Here is a 20,531-nt window from a genome sequence, read left to right on the forward strand (position 1 = left end):
GCGAGTCGCATAAAAATATTTAACTGGGTAGAACAAGTCGGGGCTCGCGACTCAGTGAAAATTAGGGACAGTCCCACAAAATCCGGGACGGTTGGGAACCCTAAAATATCAGCGAAACTGGTTGGACACCATCAACAGATGTCCACAGACAGCTACAAGCTAAACATTTACTGCAGTGTCCCCAAGTGTGAGTAGATGAACGGGGACCAGGGAGCAATGCAAACTCGTGCTTCATCAGTAGTGTTTCATGAAGGGAAAACAGGCATGGAGACACTAGAAGTGGGGCACGTAGAAGAGGAACAAGAAAATCCGAGGTCAATTTCGTAATAGTATCATGATAATCATAACTGTATGTCAACTACCAAAAAAAAAAAAAAAAAAACAGGGGAGCGCCAACCCCACTTTTACTGAAAACTGGATTAATCTAGACATGGGCGCTTGTCCGGTCAGAGCAGGCTCCTAACGTATAATTTGCAGAATTCCCAGGTTTGGGACATGTTAATAGTGGTTGCTTGAACGCAGTGAGCACTTCTGCGGTATTTTACGGTAGTTGTTCTCTTTGAATTGGTTGTCATGTTGCACCACTCAGACTGTAGAGAAAGCAACAGGAGAGAAGTTCCCACGTGTATTCGCTTCTATCAGCTGGAACAGCCGTGAGTAGATGCTAGCGTGCTGTAGGATGTGGGCTTGTAACGCATTTTGATTAATTTTAGTGTTTGTGGTGCACAATGTACAAGAGTAGAGATAAAATCAGTTTGTAGCCAGTTTTTCCTTTATACAGGCAATAACCAACTTCTTGCAATAAAAATAAAAATTCTGCAGTTAAAAAAGGAATCAACACTTTAGCATAAAACTGCCATTTAAGATTTAACATAGAATACATAAAAAAAAACAAGTAGGAAAAAACAGGGCACAAAAAGCGACATGGAAGCGACGTAATCAGTCAGTGATGTTGGTGTTGCATGATGCTTCACATGACTTTGTTGCATGATGCAGCAGGAGCCTACAAATCATGATATAAACAGGATCATGCCGACGACCATATAAAACATGCTATGTAGTACACTAATTTTGTCAGGAATGAGCAAAACGGGTTGCATGATCTAGGGCAAAATCAGAATGAAAGTGACAAGTAAATATTTATTTACAATTTTGTACCTAGAAATGAACTTGCCGGCATGGGCTCAGAAGTCGAGAAAACAAGCAGAATATTCAATGAGGAAAGGATAAAAACACAGGCCAGCTGCTGCACGACTTCCATTATTCACCCAGGATTAGGAACTAATATAAAAAAAAATGGACAAAGCACACACACACATAAATAAATTGTGTGCTTGTTGATTTTTTTATTTTGTTTCTATTCTCGGGTCAAATATGGTAGACAATATTTGGCAAGTTTAGGTTGTTTGATTTGCCGTATGAACTACTCATTGAAGCAGTGTTTCAAACCCTTCTTACTGAAGTTAAGTTATGCTTGGTGTAAATTGTTACTTAATCCTTAGGATAAGGGTCAAAACTATAAGTTTATCAGCATGCAGCATCTATTTTTGGTGGCTTTTGCATGAACCAAAAGCTGATTAGAATAAATCTGTGGATATGATCCATTTGAGCGTTATTACTTATTATAGTCCCACACTTGGATGCCATGTCTTGGGGTAACACAAAGCTTTATCATGGTACAGCATGTTGCTAGGTCTACAGAACTAGCAAGCTTGTGTTAACTGAAAATAACTTCTGAAAATGTTGTAATTTTGTATAGCTGACTTTCGTATAAAATGGCAAATATGCACAAATTCCACTAACCTACTATATTTAAAACTTAGTCTTTGCTCAACTATCCCCATACAAGTTAAGTAAAAAGACTGCCTTAGAGAAAAAATAATTAAAAAGCCATGATGGCAACAATACTGGTCCACAAATGGCAGTGTTCAAAATTTTACCTTTTGTATTAAAACTCTGTTCTGATAAAATGTCAAGTATGACAGGTGGGCAATGAATAAAAGTTTGACATTTTCGAGGCATGCTTATGCTGACATTCACCCATGAAGACACTTTTGCTCTCCTTTCATGCATAGTGGCTTTCCGTTTGTATGATGTCATGCTGAACTCTTCACAAGATTTGCCTTGCCTTGGCCTGAAGTCAAAACCTCTTCATAAACAAATCCCGGAAAAAACTCGCAGCACAGAAAAAAGCTCGCCCATTTTTTCACAGACCCGGACAAAAGCTCACCAGGAGAAACTTTCATGTTAATCTTAACACGAGGGCGGACAACTTAGGTGCATGCGTGCAACACTAAAATGTAACGATAAATTAAATCTGACAGGCACATATAGTTTGCTGATTAGAGTAGAAACAAGTTGATTTATCGATTGATTAGAAGCGAATGCAGTCCCTTACTAGCTCCAGCAGTCTTGGTAGATCTGGGTGTACCCGGAACCCCTCGAAAATATTTTTCAGACGATTGTGCAGGTGCAGAGTGGTTTTTCGCACCCGCTTCTCTGGGGGTTCACCTCTCCGGGCTTGTGTCAATGCTGTGGAAACGAGCGCCTGATTTTCCTGTAGGCATTCAATCAGCCCCCAGACGCTTGGATAGACGTGGCCGGCAAACTTCTGGGTCCCGGTATTCTATCCTTTGAAGGTGTTGTTCGTCCGGTCTTTATCTTGAAGAGTGGCGTCGTACATATTCCACAGTTCTGGGGGAAACTCCAGTCATCGTCAGCACACAGTCGGGCAAAGGGAAGAGTTCGCTCTGGGTGCCGCCACAGAAGGAGCACAAGCATAACGGAAGGGGCCGTTGACATACGTGCAATCAAAGTAGTCCAGCAGGTCGCCGATGTCGCCTGTAGACTTTTTCCTGATGTAGGTTAGTCTTTCGGGCACAAGCTGTGGTGGAAGGAACGCCAGCCTAACCAAAATCCCGCACAGCTTCCTAAATTGATCATCTGTCTTGCACTTGCCCAAAGGGCCCAAATCCCGTTCCTTCAAGATATAAAACAAATCGCAACTCGATAGTTTATATATTACAGTTTTGCTTGTTTCCCTTTCACATCACCCTGAGATAACCCTTGATTTTAAATACATTTATGACACTCAATGATGGAAAGAATTTAATTTTCCTAGCCATTCACTTCAAATGTTACCCTGAACCCCAAGGAGGCCACCGAACGCTTCTTCGGTCACTCTTCGGGTTCAAAAGTTTTGGTTCACAAAGTTTCTTGGGCGTGGCACAAGGGTGCTTCGGTTTACCTTGAGTCAAGCAAGCTTTATCTTAGCTCCACTCAGTTTCAGTAACCTAAATTTTGGTCCCTAATCTTTGCTTCTCTGCCTGTTATGGCTTATCTGTCGACACCTTTCCATGGGATGGGATGCCAGTTCTCCTGAAAATGGTGCAATGTCCATCGCGTCCGCATTTTATCCCAGCCCATGTTTTGCCCGCGTAGCAAAAAAGAGAAAAAGAGGTGAGGTTTTGTCCAGGTCTGTGAAAAAACAGGTGAGCTTCTGTCCGGTGAGCTTTTGTCCGGTTACCTTCATAAACAAGCAGCAAAATGACTTACCATAAAATACTGAGCAAGCACTTACCCAAAATTGGAGATAATCTTGAGAAGTGGGGGATAGGCACTGTTAGGTTTAAGAATAAAAATGCAGAAGGGCACATAGAGTCTGCTTCACCACTCTGCAACAAAGTGCTTGGAGAGGCTGCTGACGAGTTTTCCTGATTGCTAGGAGGGCCCGGAAGACTGGGGTGGGTGGTTGACATGCCCTTTGCTTAGTTTTCAAACTTTTAAAAGTAGTGGGTGGGCACCTATGGGAACATGGCACATGCTCGGTATTTTACGGTTATATCAAAGAAATTATACCATAAACCACATGAAGTGCCTCGCAGTAAAATACATAAACCAAGTCTCCACAGTGGTCTGCCAGACACAACATTATGACTGGATAGTAACAAGAAGCCTATTCATATGTATTACATAGAAATTTGCCAAAAAAGCATCTCCTAGGGTAAAAGCAGTTATTTTGCATGCATTACTTGCAGCGATGTCTCATTAATATGGATACCGTTATTATGAATACCCAGCTATATAGTAAGTATTTTTGGGACAAACCAGGTAATTACACACATTTTTGTCTTAGTATCATGAACAACACATTATGGACACTTTTTTAGGTGAACGGAGGTTCCAATATTAATGTGACATCACTGTAAAACAGTTGTCTGTTTTAAAAGAGTTCTAACTGCCTATGCAGCTTCCGGTAAAATCTAGAGTCTTCTGTCAGTGCAGAGAGCGATGATCTCTTATACTTGTCGAGTTTTTGAGTCTTGACGTTTCCTCCTGGATCTCGGCAAACTGCTTTTGAATCCAGTCATAGTCCGATTTGCAAGCTTTTGACTTTCCCAGGCACCGGGCAAGGAAGCAGTCATTTTTCGTGATCCACTTGGATGAGGGGCTTGGGAGGTCATCTTCAGATGTGTCGTCATCAAGATTTGTATCAGACGCCGAATCGTCCACGAAATCGGCTCTTCTCTTCCGCGTTTTGGATCGACCGCCTTTCTTGTGCTTGGAAGAAACTGGCAATGCTTTTGGTGAACTGTCGTTTTTTGAATGCTCTTGACCCTCGGTTTGTCTTGTAACAGTAGCATGAGTTTCAATGCAAGGGGTAATCTGCACGCCTAAAAAATAGAAAAAAAAAAAAATAAGAACAAGCGAGAAAACAGTGCTTAAAAACGTTTGTAAGCTCTATACTCCATTCACCCTTAAGCTGAGACTGCAAACAAAGCTATAAGTGCGAGCTAGCCCACACTCTTCTACTCGTTTTGCAGAAGAATGTGTCAAAGCAGCGATCTTGTGCTTGTGCCACTGGCTGCAGTCTCAGCTTAAGGGTGAATGGAGTATATTACTACAGTCACACCCATTTATAATGAGCCCAGGTACAGTGAATTACTGCCTATATCTAGGGTTCACATTTTTCGGTTTAAACCAATAAAAACCGATAAAAGTACGCCGAATCCATTTTTGGAAATTCGGTTTTAACCGAAAAAATTTAGTTGTTAGGTTTAACATTTTTCATTTAAACCGATAAAAACCGATAAAAGTATGTCGAATTCATTTTCTAAAATTCTGTTTTAACTGGAAAAGGTCACTTTGACCTTCCAGTCGTACTGCACAGCCGTGGCGAAAAAGTGGAACGACAGTGTCTATCGAAACGTGTCCGAATATATGGGATACACGGATGCCATCAGGACGTTTTGGTTTAATGTGCACGTCATCGATCGGAACGTGAAGTCCGAAATGCCCCATGACTTTGCCATGTACCAGCGTGTTTTCAAACTCATTGTAAGGAAGACTGACTTGATGCAAGTTCTGCATGTTGTGTTGTGCTTCAAAACAAGGCACCGTGTCTCTTTTGGCGGTCACAATTGGTTGATTGGCCGATTTTGGCTCAGGCAACGCTTCATCTCCTCAGCCTGCCACTGTCAAGTGTTAGCGTTGACAGGGCATTCTCGAAACTCAGTGTCATATTAACAGGAAAGAAAGATGGCGGGTCAACAAGGAGAACCTGGGAAAGTACATGTGTGTGTGTACTATAATAAGATCACATAATCCTGATATACAGAAGGTGAAGTTCCATGATTTTGGGCCTAGGCTCCATATCTGACTTGTTTGTACTTGTCTGTTTTTTCTTGTTTTTTTTACAGTGTCACACATTTGCCAAATACAGTGTCCCTTTCTTTTTCAATGTATCTGTGCCGTTATTATTTGAGTGATCACAAATATTAGAGGTACAAGGATAATCTGATCAGGTGTCCTTTGGTGTTTATTTTATATTCACCGAAAAAAGCCGATAAACTTTTGTGGGCATAAATATACGCCGAAAAAAAAACAACGAAAATTGAATTTTAAATTAAACACCAAAAAAAAGTATGCCGAAATTTGAAAAAAATAAAAACCGAAAACGCGGAACCCTATATATATCTAACGCCCAAATATTTCAAAGGAAAATGCATGTAAAATATACTTTTTTGACGAACAACCAACTGGGTATATCAAACTCTGAAACAAAAAACGGCCCTCAGAAATGCACAAACACTTGTACTGTCGAGACTGGTTATAACAAAGTCAGTTATAACGAAATAGCGGCTACAGCGAAGCAATCATGATTTCCCATTCCCGTTTGCACTTTTTCAATGCATTTGTGTTTATTTTTAGTGAAGGAAATTGAGCGGCTCTTGCGGATATAGCGAAGAGAAATTTTGTGACAATTTAAAAAACAATAAAATGCAGAAAGTTTACTAAGTCTTGGACCGCCCCACTTTGCTGCTGCAGCGAAGAGCCACCTACAACAGGCTGCAGAAGATGCTGGAAAAGCCGCACGCGGCAGTCTCTCCAACGTCGTCTGCTCACCGCTCCTTATCTGGGAAGCGGTTTTTACTGCACTGCATGAAGAGAAGCCGTCGTGGCATGCTGATAGAGGTGTTCGGAGCCCTAGCGATCACATACTGGCGGAGATGACGGAGAGAGCCTAGATTTAAGAGAGGGAGCAGTAAGTATGCCTGCATTTAATTGTTGCGTGTCCAGTGTGGTGAGGAAACTCAGCGGAGAGGCGGACACTTTTGCAGAAGGTAAACGCTTTTGAATTTGGACTCCCTGCATGCTGCAGCTCGTTTTGCTAACGCAGCCCACAAACCATGTGACCCCGATCAGCCAGTTGACCCATCTTTTAAATCTAGACTCTCTATACCGACGACAGACAAGCTTGAGCACGAACTCTATGCAGTGCACGCCTCTTTGTTTGCTTCGTGATCTGTGTCAATGTCTGGTCGCTGAGGTCGCTCTTGCGTGAAAGTCTTCTTCGCTCAAGCACCAATTTGGCAAATCATCGCCACTCATTGATGGAGAGTCCCGGCATCGTCGGCACCTTAACGGGGAAGACGAAGGCAAACTCCTTGAATCAAAAGTGTGCCAACCTCGACGGAGTGCGCATAAATGTAAAGAATGCCGTCCACCGCCGGCATCATCTGCAGGGCCATCACAGCTGCCGACACGGTCCATACGTAGCAGGATCCTTTTTCGATCTGAGCTTCTCGCAGTTGGCGAGAAGCGGCTCCGATCTAGCAGAGGACGCGTGCAGGGAAGCCTCGACAGCTTTCTGCAAGCTCTATAAACATGTGCCCGTGACAACCCATTATTTTTTCTTTCTTTATGTTATTTGTACGAGTTCATATATAACGAAAAAGAGGATAAAGCGAAGCGATTTCCGATTCTCGTCGACTTCGTTATAACCGGCCTCAACAGTACTATTTAAAAAAAATATATTTTAGTATGGCTTGCTGCACCGATGTGTGAATTGTTTTCGAGCCAATGGAATGACTCGATCAGCTTCAGCATGAATCTTTTTCTTGTTGGAGTTTACTATGCGTGCAAACATACAAACGCACAACGAGAATTTACAGTAAAATCCCGAGAGATGCCCGACCCCCAAAAGATAGCCCACCCCTATTTTTGGCTTGATTCGCTATATTTTTTTAGGCACCGAAAAATAGCCCACTCCTAGTAAGAGTAGTGATAGGATCAATGATGACCATAGCATAAACGCATCTATACCTGTTTTCACCTCAAGACCGAAGTAAAACAAGTCCGGCTCCTCGCGGAACATTACTAATTTCCCACTTTATGTGAATAATGAAGACATATGTAGGTGAATTTTAGATTAGATATATGTTATCTTATCAAGACGTACACGTTGCAAACACCAAAAGCATCGCTTTTTTTTCCGACAACTGAATCTCGTAAGAACTATTTCGCGCTGCGTAGGAACAATGTGCAAAACATACTTTTTTCTTGAGGTGAAAACAGGTATAGTTAAGCGAACATTGCTGACTGGGAAGTACAGTCATCCTTTCTTCGTTGCCCCTCGCCATCAGAACAAGCTTGCGAGGGACGCGACTTAAAAATAGCAATTTTTTAACTTTTCTTGACTGTACACCAGAAGTAAGCCCACTCTATATTTTCACCCGATTTGCTCTTGATGTTAGTAGGCTATCTCTCGGGATTTTACGGTAGTTGTTTCTAGTCGCACGAAGCATGTGGCGTGCTCCTCTATGGTTCCGCTAGTTTCATTGATTTTGGCATCAAAGGAAGAAAATCTCCTTCTAGAACATGCCTGCCAAACTGCTAACCCTAAAGCACAGACGCTTGTGGCTCACTTGTAATCGGTGTACCTCGCGTAACTTCTCAGTGCAAAGGGAAAGTGATTTCTATCTAATTCGCGCAAGTCTAGATGCTCCAATGCAGCAAACATCCCAGCAGAAGAAACAGTTGAACTGGAATTGCTTCCCGTTTTATCTATCAGCCCACCTAGTGCATTATCAGTTACGCTTTATTGAATTAAAATTTTTTTGCGCGATCCACCGAAATATTTACACACAAGTGTTTGCTGCACATTTACTGTCAGTATGTTGTATTTCAAACTCCCGGCACTCAAATTCCAAATATGCAAGTTCCGATATAACAAACTATTTGATATATCGAACTGGTAGTATGCGTGTCTGAAAGGGTCTATTATAAACGGGTACGACTGTAGTTGGGTGCCGGCAGGGCATAAAGTAACTACTTGTAGTATTAATACGAGGTACAAAAGCTACTGTGATTAGTTTCACTTTCAGTAACAACAACCTATAGGCAGTGACAAGTTAAGAGTTCAGGGAAAGCTCCTCTCACCCCTTTCCAGTTTAGCAGAGCGAATGCTGGAGAGGAGGCCTCCTCCCACCCTTTCCCCTTTAGCAAAGCAAACACGCAAAAGAGAACAAGAAAGGCGCCTCAGTATTCACAACTTTTGAGGACGAACGAAAAGCCAGAGGGACTGTAGGTTTTGGTGCCAATGTTACTGCCAGGTTCTGGTCGGTGTGTTCGTACACCAAGCAGATTGAACGGAAAAAGTGAGTGCACTCAAATAGGAATTGTTGTTTCTGAATAGCATCTTTCATAAATCAACATTGATCAAATCAAATCAACGTCTCCATCGCCTGAGATATTCTCCTGCCCCAACCGCTTCGTATTTACAGCCAAATAAATTCATTTCAGCAAACCGTCCACTGCCGGCAAGCAGGTGCATGGGAAATCCCAGAGGATCTATCCCTGTCTCTTCCGCCATTTTAGGACTACTCCCCCGCCATCTATAGGGCATTGGAGTTGCAAATAAAAAAAGCAAAACAGTTTTTTTTTTTTTTTTATGTCAGATGGTGGTCACAGCAAATTCCACCTGTACAGCAACGGCTCATTTTGTTTTTACGTAATTTTCTTTTTTATTGTGCATCCTTATTTATAAGAGAAGCATCTTGAAGTTCGGCTCAAATGACGTCGTTGCAGTCCTGAGCAGCTAAGTTAGGTGTCCGTCCATCACGATTGTAAGCTGTTTTGATTTTACCGTAGTCATTATTGAGCAAAGTGCCTCACAGCAGTCTGATTATCCCAATATGGACACGCTTCCCAGAGAGCGGCGAGCCACACTTGGGACCCGCGAAAAGCCAAACAAGTCTCGTGAGCCACAGTTTGGCCACCTCCGTCTTAACCTTTCACCTACATGAACGTTTTTCAGGTTACAAAAAGACTTCAGTATCTGTCACGTATAGTTATATTTTTAGAGTATTTCGTAACCAGGTGCAATTAATTACCTGTATGCAACCCTTCAATACTTCTGGTTTGCTTTTCCTGAAGCCCCTTAAGCCTCCCCTCTGGCTATGCCACTGCCACACGCTGTTCCTTCAAATTAGACATTGCAGAAAATGAGGAATGACTTTGAGGCGCTTGAGGAAATTTAGCAGACGACACCGGTTGGCAAACTGACCCAAAAGGAGCGATCGCTAAGCCCTACTAGCGGTGGAAGCCGGTACTGCAAACGACCCGCCCTTCAGAAATTAATTTTGGTTACTTTTGGGTCGCCCTTGTAGATGGCAATGATCTTCTGAAAAGGTCCATACTAGCACGGTAATACCCCTAAGTTCGAGGTCACACTAGCCCCTTTCATGCTATGTTGAGAGAAGTGTAATGGCAAGTTGTGCTGCTTGAAGAAATTCATAAAAAGGTTGCTGCTATTTCCTCGAGTTCCTGATATGACCCCCATTCAAAATGGACAGCCACATTCCTGTTGACATCGTCTCTAGTCAAATTGTTTTAGAGCACAGTTCTTGGGTGCCTGTTTACGCGTATTCGCCTCGAGATCGAACCGTGTCGCCACCGTGCGGCCGAAATTGGAAACGCGCGAAAGCGGGGATGCCGCCGTGCGTCGTCTGCTACGGGCGCACGCTCAGAAGCATGGATCTCGACGACGCAAGCCCGTTTCCGGCTGAGCTTGACATTCCTTATTAAATGTTTTATGTTTTTGTTGCCCTTTCTTCTTACTAAAGGTTGTGTTGTATCGTTTCACATGCGTACAAATTCAGTAAAGCGATTATTATTAAGTCGGAAGCTTCCATAATCTTAGTGTGTTGGTTTGTATACAATAGCTGGCTCCACGTATTTTTGTCATCTCGCACAAACCGTGGCTTTCATAAAGCATTGAATGCTGAATGGTTCTGTGATTTGATTAGAAAATTAACCCGACTGATCGCTATCCTTTAATAGAATAATCAATCAATAAATCCGTATGTTGATTTTTCGCCGGTCATATCGCGTGAAAGAAGTTAAAACTACACACATTTTTTTACTGGTTTTACTATGTCATACATGGCATATTGCATTCCTATTTTAAACTTCACATTGTGAGTCCCACATAAATATGAACACGGGAAGCTTTTTAAAATTAAGTATTTTTTTAAGTTATTTTTTAAACAGTATAATCACCCTCGGGGAAATGACAAGCACGCTGAAGTATTTTACCGTGCAAGCCTGTGTCACAAAAGAAATAAAGACGTAAAAAATATTAAAGCAGGCATTTTTTACTTCTTGTTGACTTTCTCCAGCACAAAACTCCAGTTGACCAGCAAAAAGAATTGCAATTAAAGCATTATTTGAATAATCTGAAAGTTAATTGATGAACTGCCCAATCCCTATATACGTTAGGTCAGGGCGGAGGGTGATCGGAAAGTCTCGTGAAGCCTCGCTAGCCCTTATCAGTAAAAGAGTATCAGTGCGGCCGATGCTGTCTGTGTCGTGGTGCGCGTCGTTTGTTGGCGTTGCAGAGTGTACTGTGTTTGAATACAAGATTATTTAGCCCGACATTTATAGTATTAGCGTCTTGACATCCGCGGCCCTCCCCAAGAAAATTGAAGCGGGTGAACCAACACCACCGAGCAAAGCATTTAATAACAGGAACATTACTGCGTTGCTCGGTTACACTCGTTTATTACAGTCACGGCAGATATAGTAGAACAGTTCGTTTCACTTGTTTCAGTTGTCCTGCCAACCGTGCAGTTTGCAGATTTTAACTAGAAGAGACACACTCTCCTCATCGCAACGCAGTAGATTTGTTCAGACTCCAAAAAATTTACCCACACTATGGCACAGTAAACGGGCAGAGGAACTCAATAGCATGGTAATTTTTAATACAGCGCTAACTTATCTTCATTCTAAATATTTATATTACTGCAAAAGCTAGAGGTTAAAAAGAAAGCATAGAAGCTGCGATTTCACAGCCTACAGTACCAGTATTATGTTATCTGGGTTGGAATTTATTGTTTTTTTTTTAATTCCCACGTTGATGAACCGATACATACATTTTAAAAGAAACAAATATTTAACATAAATATTCCAGTTCAGCCGGAGACAGGCATCAGTCGTGGTGATCCATGCCAACGTCTGCCTAGAGCAGACGACGCAAACACAGAAGCGATTATATAAATTTAGGCCGCACGCTGGCAACACGATTTGATCTTCACTGAAGCACCGAACAGTACCGCATCCTTTTCCGCTAGAATTGTTTTCCCACCGATAGTATGCGACAAAATAAACGCAAGAATCTACGCCGTCTCGCGCGCGAACATGGAGAGCCTATGGGGCGGCCGTTCTCCTATCCCCCCTTTGATGATGATGATAGCGCGACCGTAGCGCCACCTCTAGGTCGATCTCGAGGCCAATAGCAGCATCACCGCCGCCGTGACCGCCCCGCTAAATTTAGCGGGAAATTGAATGGGGATCACACCAGGAACAGAACGTCAATTTTTCTGCTAAATCTAGCGGAGAAACTGAATTTGTTCATGGGTGACGTGCCACAAAGTCATGCAACGTCATTTAGCGGGGAAACTGAATTGGTGTTGAGGTTATGTGACGTCACTTTTTCAGCTAAATTTAGCGAGGAAACTGTGAGAGAAAGGGAGGATATGGAGAAGGAGGATGGGAGGGACGCAGGAGGAAGGGAGAGGTGGGGAGGAGAGGAGGAGGAAAGGAGGAGGCAGAACAGAGGAAGAGGGAAGACAAGAAAAGCAGAGGAAGAGGAGGAGCATACCCTCCTCTCCATACTCTCCCCTCCTCCTCAAGAGCTGCGCTCTAATTTCGCATTACAGAGATTAGTAAACATTCATCATTTTTTTTTACCTTGTATCCCTGGGAGTCCCTCCTTTACCTAAGGATGGTGACAGTCTCAACAAGTTTTGAATTGAAACTATCACACAGATCTCCTTCTCCCACGCCTTCAGACTTTGACAGGAAGCATCTACATTAGTTAATACTTACGACTGGTCTCGATGGTTGGGCATTCCGTTTCTTTTTCTGCCATATTCGTCTCGTATGCACTGGACTGGTTCTCGTTTAGTGCTGTTGTCAATGTGGGCACTGCACCCTGTGGATCATGCCTTGGCTCCTCGGGATACTCAGTTGTACTGCTGGTAATCTGGCTGTATTCGCTTTTTCTGTTTAGCTTCAGTTTCCAGCCGATTTTCTTCTTCATCATTTCAAAGTGATCTTTGATCTGAAAACAGATACGAGAATAATGTTAAAGGCAGCTGAAATAGGCAACTATAAGGCAGCAAGACATAATGAGAATCCTAGCGATGAGCTTGTTAAAGAGAACCTCACTAGAGATCAGCTCGCACACGTTTTGGTAGACCCAGGAAAAACAGCTCAATGCTTTTACTGTAGTGCCAAAGGAAAGATCACCTTAGTTCTAATTTATGTAACAAATGCTAGGCAGCTATGAATGCCTTGAAAATGGTGCTTAGATACCAGTGGCGTAGCCAGGAATTATTTTCGGGGTGAGGGGAGGGGACTTTGTCCCGTCATCGCAGTAGTAGTTTATGTATTTACGGACACGGCCGTTCCCAACCCCAGTGATGTGATTGGCCTAAGCCGTTTTGGAGCACCTTTTGGAGCAGCCAAAACAGTGTTTTGGAGCAGCAAAAGTGGCCTTTGGAGCAGCCAAAACAGTGTTTTGGAGCAGCAAAAGTGGCTTTTGGAGCAGACATTCTCAGAAAAAATAAAAATGATCGCTTTAAGTGTTGGACAGACGAAAAACACTTTGCTCGCCGCAATCAACAAATTATAGTCAAGTTAGACCCCCTGGGAGTCTTTCAACATGTAACTGAAATGCCTTTGACATGACACATTTTGCAATGCTTCAGTTAAATTATACATATATATGTACGCACTATAGTTAAATAAGAACCAAACTGCACATATTAAAATTTATTTCAAAACGACCAGCTTAGTAGTAAATAGCACAGTATTAGGTAGACTAGTTATATAATAAATGGAAGAAGTCTCCAACTGATTAAACCCGTACCTACTGCAATGCAATGCAAAATTGTCGCGCAAGCGGAGAGGGCTGTTCGATCGAAAGCATGCCACTCTGCTCCGTCGCCAACTGGTTCCCAAAATTGTTTGCAAAATGTGATTGTCCAGCATACGACAAAAAACAGTTCAGCGCTTGCCAGGCCATCAGGCAAAATACAAGCTCAACACAGAGAAAAAAAAAAAAAAAAAGGACCTGAGCACATTGATGCAAGACATCGCGAGCCAGGATCAGAACGTTCTTCTGAACTCAAGGCAAACAAGTGCGCTGTGCGGGTTCAGAGTGCAGGCATTGCCTGCTTTGCTTTAGCTCACTTCTCTTCACCAAATTTCTTTCGCGGCAGATTTTTCACGTACTAGGGTCCATCCCGAAAGAAGGCTCACCGAGAGAAACCTAGGCAATCAATGCTTCGACACATCAGTCTTTAAAGGAACAAGAACAGGAATGTTGATGAACTTGTGGCGGTACTTAATTTTATTTTAAAAAAGCTCCATATATGCAGCCACGTGCGGACGGCAACACCCGACGTCGCGCGACCACGGTGACTGGCAGGCAGGGACCAAATATAGTTTTCCCACGGCTGTTGCTTTCAGGAGCGAGTGCTTCAGCTCACAAAGCAACCCCCTCCGCACAAAAACATAATTTCGTTTCAAAGTATGACGGCTTGGCTGGTACCCGGCATGCTAGCCTTGGGGCGTCTGCACACGAACACGTCTATCGCTGAATTTTTTCAAAAAAGACGCGAGACAACGAGAGTGCCAAACGAGAGACGGCAGGAATAACCACGCAAGACCGGATGAACGATTGATGCAGGGTACTTTGTGTCGGGCGGCCGCTTGCGCCACATAGCTCATGCGTGCTCATTTACGGTACTCAGTTTAATTTCGGTTTTGAAAGGCGACCAAAATTGGTCCTTTGGCGCAGTCTTGGCGCAGATTACTAATATTTTGGCAAAATGTAGCAGGATGTAGCAGGGTTAGCCCCTTGGCGCAGTTTGGCGCAATTGGCGCAGCAATCACATCACTGCAACCCCCAATTAGCTGGAACAATTCGGTAGTCATTCAATATTTGTCTTCCTTTACTTCAAAAGAAAAAAGAAGAAAAGTAATGATTTAGGGGGAGGGGTTTTACCTCCCAAACCAACCCCCTGCCTTCGTCTCTGTTGGATACTACAGCGACGTAATGGGATCAAAATAGCGTGGAGGTTTTTCAGTTGTCCCACCTTCAGGGCAAGTTTCCAACATTGCATACCAATTTGGCAGGTCGCGAGCTTCGAGCATGCCCATGCATCCAAAGCACGACGGAAGGCAGGGAGCACATGCTGGAGGTTCGACATCCGAAAGAAATGCCCTGCAATCCTTGTCCTTTCAGCGAGTATAGTATGTCATACTTTAGATAAAAATGGGGAATCATAAGACTGTCCCATTTTTGCTTAGGAAAATAAAATGCTTTCAGGAACACAACTGCAATGATGGATCTTCTGATAGACTCCTTGCTAGCATTAGGCTCCTTGGATTTTGGCCTTTGGCTCGGTGTCAACCCGCATCAAAACCGTGCCAAGTCGAAAGGGACCGACCTCGTGCTACCGCAAGCCACTCTTTGTATACTAACGGGTCGCCATCGCGCCCCGTTGTCCACTGTCTCAAAGCTCGCTTTTCTTTAGTGGGCTGGCAAGTCACTACACCTCCTTTCGTGATCTGGAGCTATGTCAACAGGTTTCCGAAATTATTTCCTAGGATTTCCTAGCCAATAACACTGCAAAAGGTTTCACTTGTATGCTTCATCAAAGCGGGCTCGGGAGAGGCAAAGCCAAATCTGCCTAACATGCTGCAGAAGTGTGTCGATACCAAAACCTCAAGAACCTTGCTATCCCACTTCGAATACTCAACTTGGCCGTGCATTACACAGAAATAGGAATAGATATGTTTGTGGATGTGTTAGCAAGCTTTTTTTTCTCTCTTTGCATCCAACTATTTTGCAGTGGGCTTTCCTCTGCCACCCACAACATGACAGAAACCAGTACAAAAACTACACAGAAGCTGTTTCTTTCAGTCTTCAGGGGAAACCCTAAAAAAATACTATTGATAAGCTGTCCATGTCATGTCAAACATATGAGGTGCAGTTACAAAGTTCAGAGAGTGGTTTCGTAGTATGAACAAAAGTGGGCAAACTAGTTATGTGTGCGCAGTTTTCGAAGGCAGCAAACTTCATTGTGCCAAAGGGTGCCATTTTGTGAACGTTTGGAGCTGCACTACATCACTTTTTTTTACCATGTGCATGAGCACATAGGCGATTTCAGCATGGACTGCAAATAAGAGGAAAGAATGAATACCAGAGAAAAGAGCAAAGATAATTTTACAAAATCTTTTGAAATGATGAATAGATTTGGCAGGCTTATGGCAAAGAAGCAATGAATCATGTGAGGTGTTTTGAGTGGCACTGGCGCTTCAAAAATAGCAGAGAATAACTGAAAGACAAAGAGATGTCAGGGTCACCTTTCTTGAACACAACCCCCAAAAATGCTGACAGAGTTAGGGAACTTCTGCACGAGGATCGCCAAAGAACCATTCATGTCGTTAACAGCTTGGCCCTCTTTTCTTTGATGAAGAGGGACCAGGCCACATTAGGTAGGAATGTTTCTCAGTTTACACGAGCTTGCCGACACTAGTGAGACCCGAGTATACTTGCACGCGATACCACTAACCAAGAAGCTTCTTTGTCACCGCATAACTTCAAGAATTAAAGAAGACTTTTTTTTTTTTTTTTTTAGTCTCTTTTTTGCTCCTTTTTCATTCTCTCAGTGACAAAATTGTGGGGATTGCATTGTTGGCATTGTCAACAATGCCATTCCGAGGATTTTGTCACTGAGCTTTGCGATCCTCGCGGTGACAATATTTAAATATGGCTCATACAATGGACACAAACACTGCGTGTGCATTCAATATGTGCTCGTGACAATTAATGCTTTGACATGCATTTGAGTGATTGCTCATGCCCAATTGCTGCAATGACAGGAGTAGCCCAACCTTATTAACAATGTGGGGAGCTTGAGACATAGTTTGTGCTTTGCCAACCTCAGCATGTGGCTATGATACACATTGGCGGCATATAATTGCTCCAGATCAAGCGTTTGCTTGTCTGGGCTGCGAGTTAAGGGGGTGAATGCTGCTCGTTTTTCTTGCATTTTTTCTCCGACTGCCATTGCACAGAAAAAAAAAGAAAAAAAAAACTAACATGTGTTTCATAGTTTATAAATGTCAAGGAATAATTCTAAGCAATATTTACTGAAAGTACAAGCATTGCTGCATCGCACCTTTAGCTTTTCAAAGGCAGTAAAAGAGCTGGGACCACAGTATCACTGGACAAAGTTATTACTTTGAGGGGAGAAAACGTTTAACATATGTAAACTAAGTACTTTGTTGTATGAGTAAAGCTATATGCACTACGCCGTGCACCTCGACCGGAAATAGCTATACGCACTACGCGAAATTAGTATAAAACGAATGGTTACAAGTTTCCAAAGTGGTGGCAAAGCATAGTGGTGTCTGCTTCATATGCAGCGGGCCCCAATTCAATCACCAGTGTGGGCATACTTTTTTTTTTCTAGAACACTTTTTTGTTGCGATTTTGGCAATTTTTACGATTAGCACGGAAAAAAATAAAGAATGAATGTCGTTGACAAAACTTCGCGGAACTAAATGGTATGGGACTCCCTTTGCGGAGGTGCGATTGGGGACAGCGGGGCTTGGGTTGCCGGCTGGCAACCCAAGCCCTGCTGTCCCCAATTGTTTTGGGGGTCAAGTTTTGTAATTAGCAGCAGCACACTGTCGCTGCAAAGCGGCGTGAACGCAGGCGGGGTGGTGGGTTAACGCACTGACCGGTGATACACGCACCGTCTGAAAAGGGTGACCCGAATAACATAAGCTCTCCACGTAGTGCGTATAGCTATTTCCGATCGAGGTGCACGACGCAGTGTGTATAGCTGTACTCTTGTTGTATATACAACTAGTCTCTGAACTTCATAATCATAGCTTGTATAGGGAGTATTCACTGGCGGCCATAGCTGTGTGCGCGAATGCTGAGCGCGTGCTGATGGCGAGCTTCCACAGTTCTTTTGCAAGGTGCATTCCGCACCTGAAGAGTGCCTGTCTTAGTAGACTATTGATGTGAGCTCGTTCTGAGAATGCGCTCTAAATAGCCCCCACAACTGTGGCATCTAGTGAATACTCCCTATATGGCATGCACTGACCCATTTATGTCAGGCATAGTGGTCACTTCTTAAAGCTGGCATTATTGAACTTGCCATTTGGTAACGTTAGTTCTTTACAGGTAGTGCTTTAACCGTGGGGGGCAGAAGGACATCATAGGGAGGTCCGCAATATGATCGCATCACTTCCACTATCAATTCGTCCACCGAGTTCGTGACTTCGGTCTTGAAAGTTAACCTATTCATTTCCCTGTCTGGTCCCGAGCGCGCAGTAAGCAGGAGAAAGCAACACTGCGGTTAAAGGGACGAGGGGGAAGCCAAAAATGAATACTGACACGAGGAACCCGCTTCGTGACACGAGGAACCGGCTTTGTGATACAGGGAATCGGCTGTTTCTGAAGGCGTTCCGGATTGGCGGGCGTCGCAGGTAGCACCAATAAGTTCGCAGGTATCGCGCGCACCACTCTGACGGCCACGCTAGGCACCAGCGTGATTGGCACCAGTTCGGCGGGCACCACGGCGTTGGGCGCTCCGGTAGGTCTCATTGCCAGCGGTTGAAGTTTATGGGTAGTCGGCCGAAAGATCAGTTCGCTCGGCTTCATTGCCAGCGGTCGGAGTTTATTGGTCGACGGCGCTATCTGTCGAGAGTTGAGTTCGGCAGCTCGCTGAACAGTCTCGGCCTCGGTTAGGAAAAGGGTGGGCACGGCGTCGTACTTGAGACGGGCGCCACGGTTGCACTTGACGGCGTACGAACTCGGCTCGAAATGGTCCGAGCAGATGGAAGCGGTCTTGCTCAGGCCCTCCTCGGTGCGTCCGATCGCCTGGAGCCAAAGTGTCCGGTACGGCTCTTTCGAAGGCAGCCGGTGCGTCACCCTGCGCGAAAGACACGAAGCTTCGCAGCCCTTCACCTCGCACGGTCGCGGCATCGCGTCCGCAGCCCACGTTCACGGGCCAACAGGCGCTTGGTCCGACGAATCGCTCACTGGTATTTGGTCACCCTTGCGTAAGCGCTGCGAGTCTGTCTCGTCGTTACAGCACCATACCGGTCATTTGTTGTTCTGCGATGATGTTAGCGCAGCGGCGACGAGGTGGACGCGATGACGGAAACAAGACCACGGCGACCAACGCCGACGACGCGCGAGGCCGATGGCGATGATAAATACTGTTTGCCATATTGTTTCCGATAGATGGCGCAAGTCACCGGCGATGTTAGCGATTTTGAAGAAAATCGATATCTACTTATTTTCGTGTTAATGTTTTACAACACGATCAACAATAAATCTTATAATGAGTAAATAAATAAGTATGTTTCAAAGTCAACAAACTTGAAGTGGTCTACTTTTTACAACGAGGTTGACTTTTTACCGTTTTGCGCTACGTAGCGGGCGTAGCCGCTGCTGCATCCTCCAGATGAGAGGAAAAAGCGGGAACCTTCGAACATAGAAACTTTTTCTGCCGTACGCGTTGATCCAATACTTCGTTCGATATATTCTTTTTATATCTTCTGTGCTTTAAATATTCGGGGACTGAAATCACATAAAAAGCCCTTCTTCCATAAAAGAAGTATTGCTATCAGTAAACTTATAATTAACTAAAAAAAAAAAAAAAAACAAAAAAAACTAGCAAAACACTTTGTGCTAGGGATGGGCAAGATACATGCAAATATGTATCGAAATACAAATACAAAATACTTCGTCAAAAATTTATTTAATTACAAATCTAATTACATTTCCAGAAAAGCATTTAAATACAAGATACAAATACAACCAAATGTATTTGGTCTCCTCCAAATACTTTTCCAAATACATTCCTCAAAATTTGCGTCAGCGACTTCAGGGAACGTGCAACGGCTTTCTGGGTATCTCATTTTAATTTTGCATCGCACACTCGGGAGTTAGTGTGCGAGACTCTAGTAACGTAATATAAATATAATAAAAAAATGTAATCAGCTTGGACGTAATAGGTGAAAAAAGTACAGAGCTTCAAGCAGCTTTTTTTGTCGATTACATATTGGTATAGATCAACAAAGAACCGAGACGACCAAGACGCGCAGCTCTAGCTTGAGAATTTTTTATTGTTTCAACTCGCACCACTTACGAAAATCTGGACGACCCGCGCATTTAGAATGTTGCAGGAAAAAATACGGATGGAAATCTATTTATTTATTTATTTATTTACCCTAAAAGGCCCTTTCGGGCATTACATAGGGGGGAGGGCAATCATAGACAAAGGTAGTGAGTGCACTTTGTTGACAAAAAGATGACGTTGGCGCAACATATAATAACAGAAAAGACAAAAAATTGCTTAGTGAAAATTAGGGAAGCAAAAACTATGTCCATCGTTATACATTGGTTAGGGCGTTGGAAAACATCTGGGCAGAGGTGGTCGACGCAATATCGCTGGGTAGGCTGTTCCAATCGGAGACAGCGAGGAGGAGAGGGGAGTTTTTGAATAGGTTGGTGCGAGCAAAAATGGGGCGTAATTTGAAAACTGTCAGCTGGAAATCATCACAAGTTGTCACATGGACTTATTTAGCCAGTCTGCCTGTGAACGTCGATTTCGTCACTACTCTTGCCCTGGACTAGCACTGTAATCACAAAG

General features: G+C 43.5%; 2 protein-coding genes across 3 annotated transcripts in view; one reads left to right on the plus strand and one right to left on the minus strand.

The window, feature by feature from the left end:
• LOC8033118 (cysteine dioxygenase type 1) overlaps positions 1-20,531 on the plus strand; it is a 100,724-nt gene that overhangs the window by 71,952 nt on the left and 8,241 nt on the right. The gene's annotated exons all lie outside the window — the stretch shown is intronic.
• On the minus strand, positions 1,121-19,110 carry LOC121047882. Of its 2 annotated transcripts, XR_006077603.1 has the most exons (4): positions 18,266-18,978; positions 12,670-12,904; positions 1,984-4,673; positions 1,121-1,940 (listed from the first exon to the last, which is right to left on the minus strand). XR_006077603.1 is itself a non-coding variant. In XM_040503534.1 (3 exons), exons 1-3 carry the CDS (start codon positions 18,854-18,856, stop codon positions 4,276-4,278), a joined length of 1,224 nt encoding a protein of 407 aa, XP_040359468.1. In that variant the 5' UTR covers positions 18,857-19,110; the 3' UTR covers positions 1,121-4,275. The 2 variants fall into 2 exon arrangements, 1 of the variants encoding a protein (XP_040359468.1); XM_040503534.1 differs by having other exon boundaries at positions 1,121-4,673; positions 18,266-19,110.

The sequence above is a fragment of the Ixodes scapularis genome, unplaced genomic scaffold (genome assembly GCF_016920785.2).
Source record: "Ixodes scapularis isolate PalLabHiFi unplaced genomic scaffold, ASM1692078v2 PGA_scaffold0__279_contigs__length_252992795, whole genome shotgun sequence".
Taxonomy (NCBI): Eukaryota; Metazoa; Arthropoda; class Arachnida; order Ixodida; family Ixodidae; genus Ixodes; species Ixodes scapularis.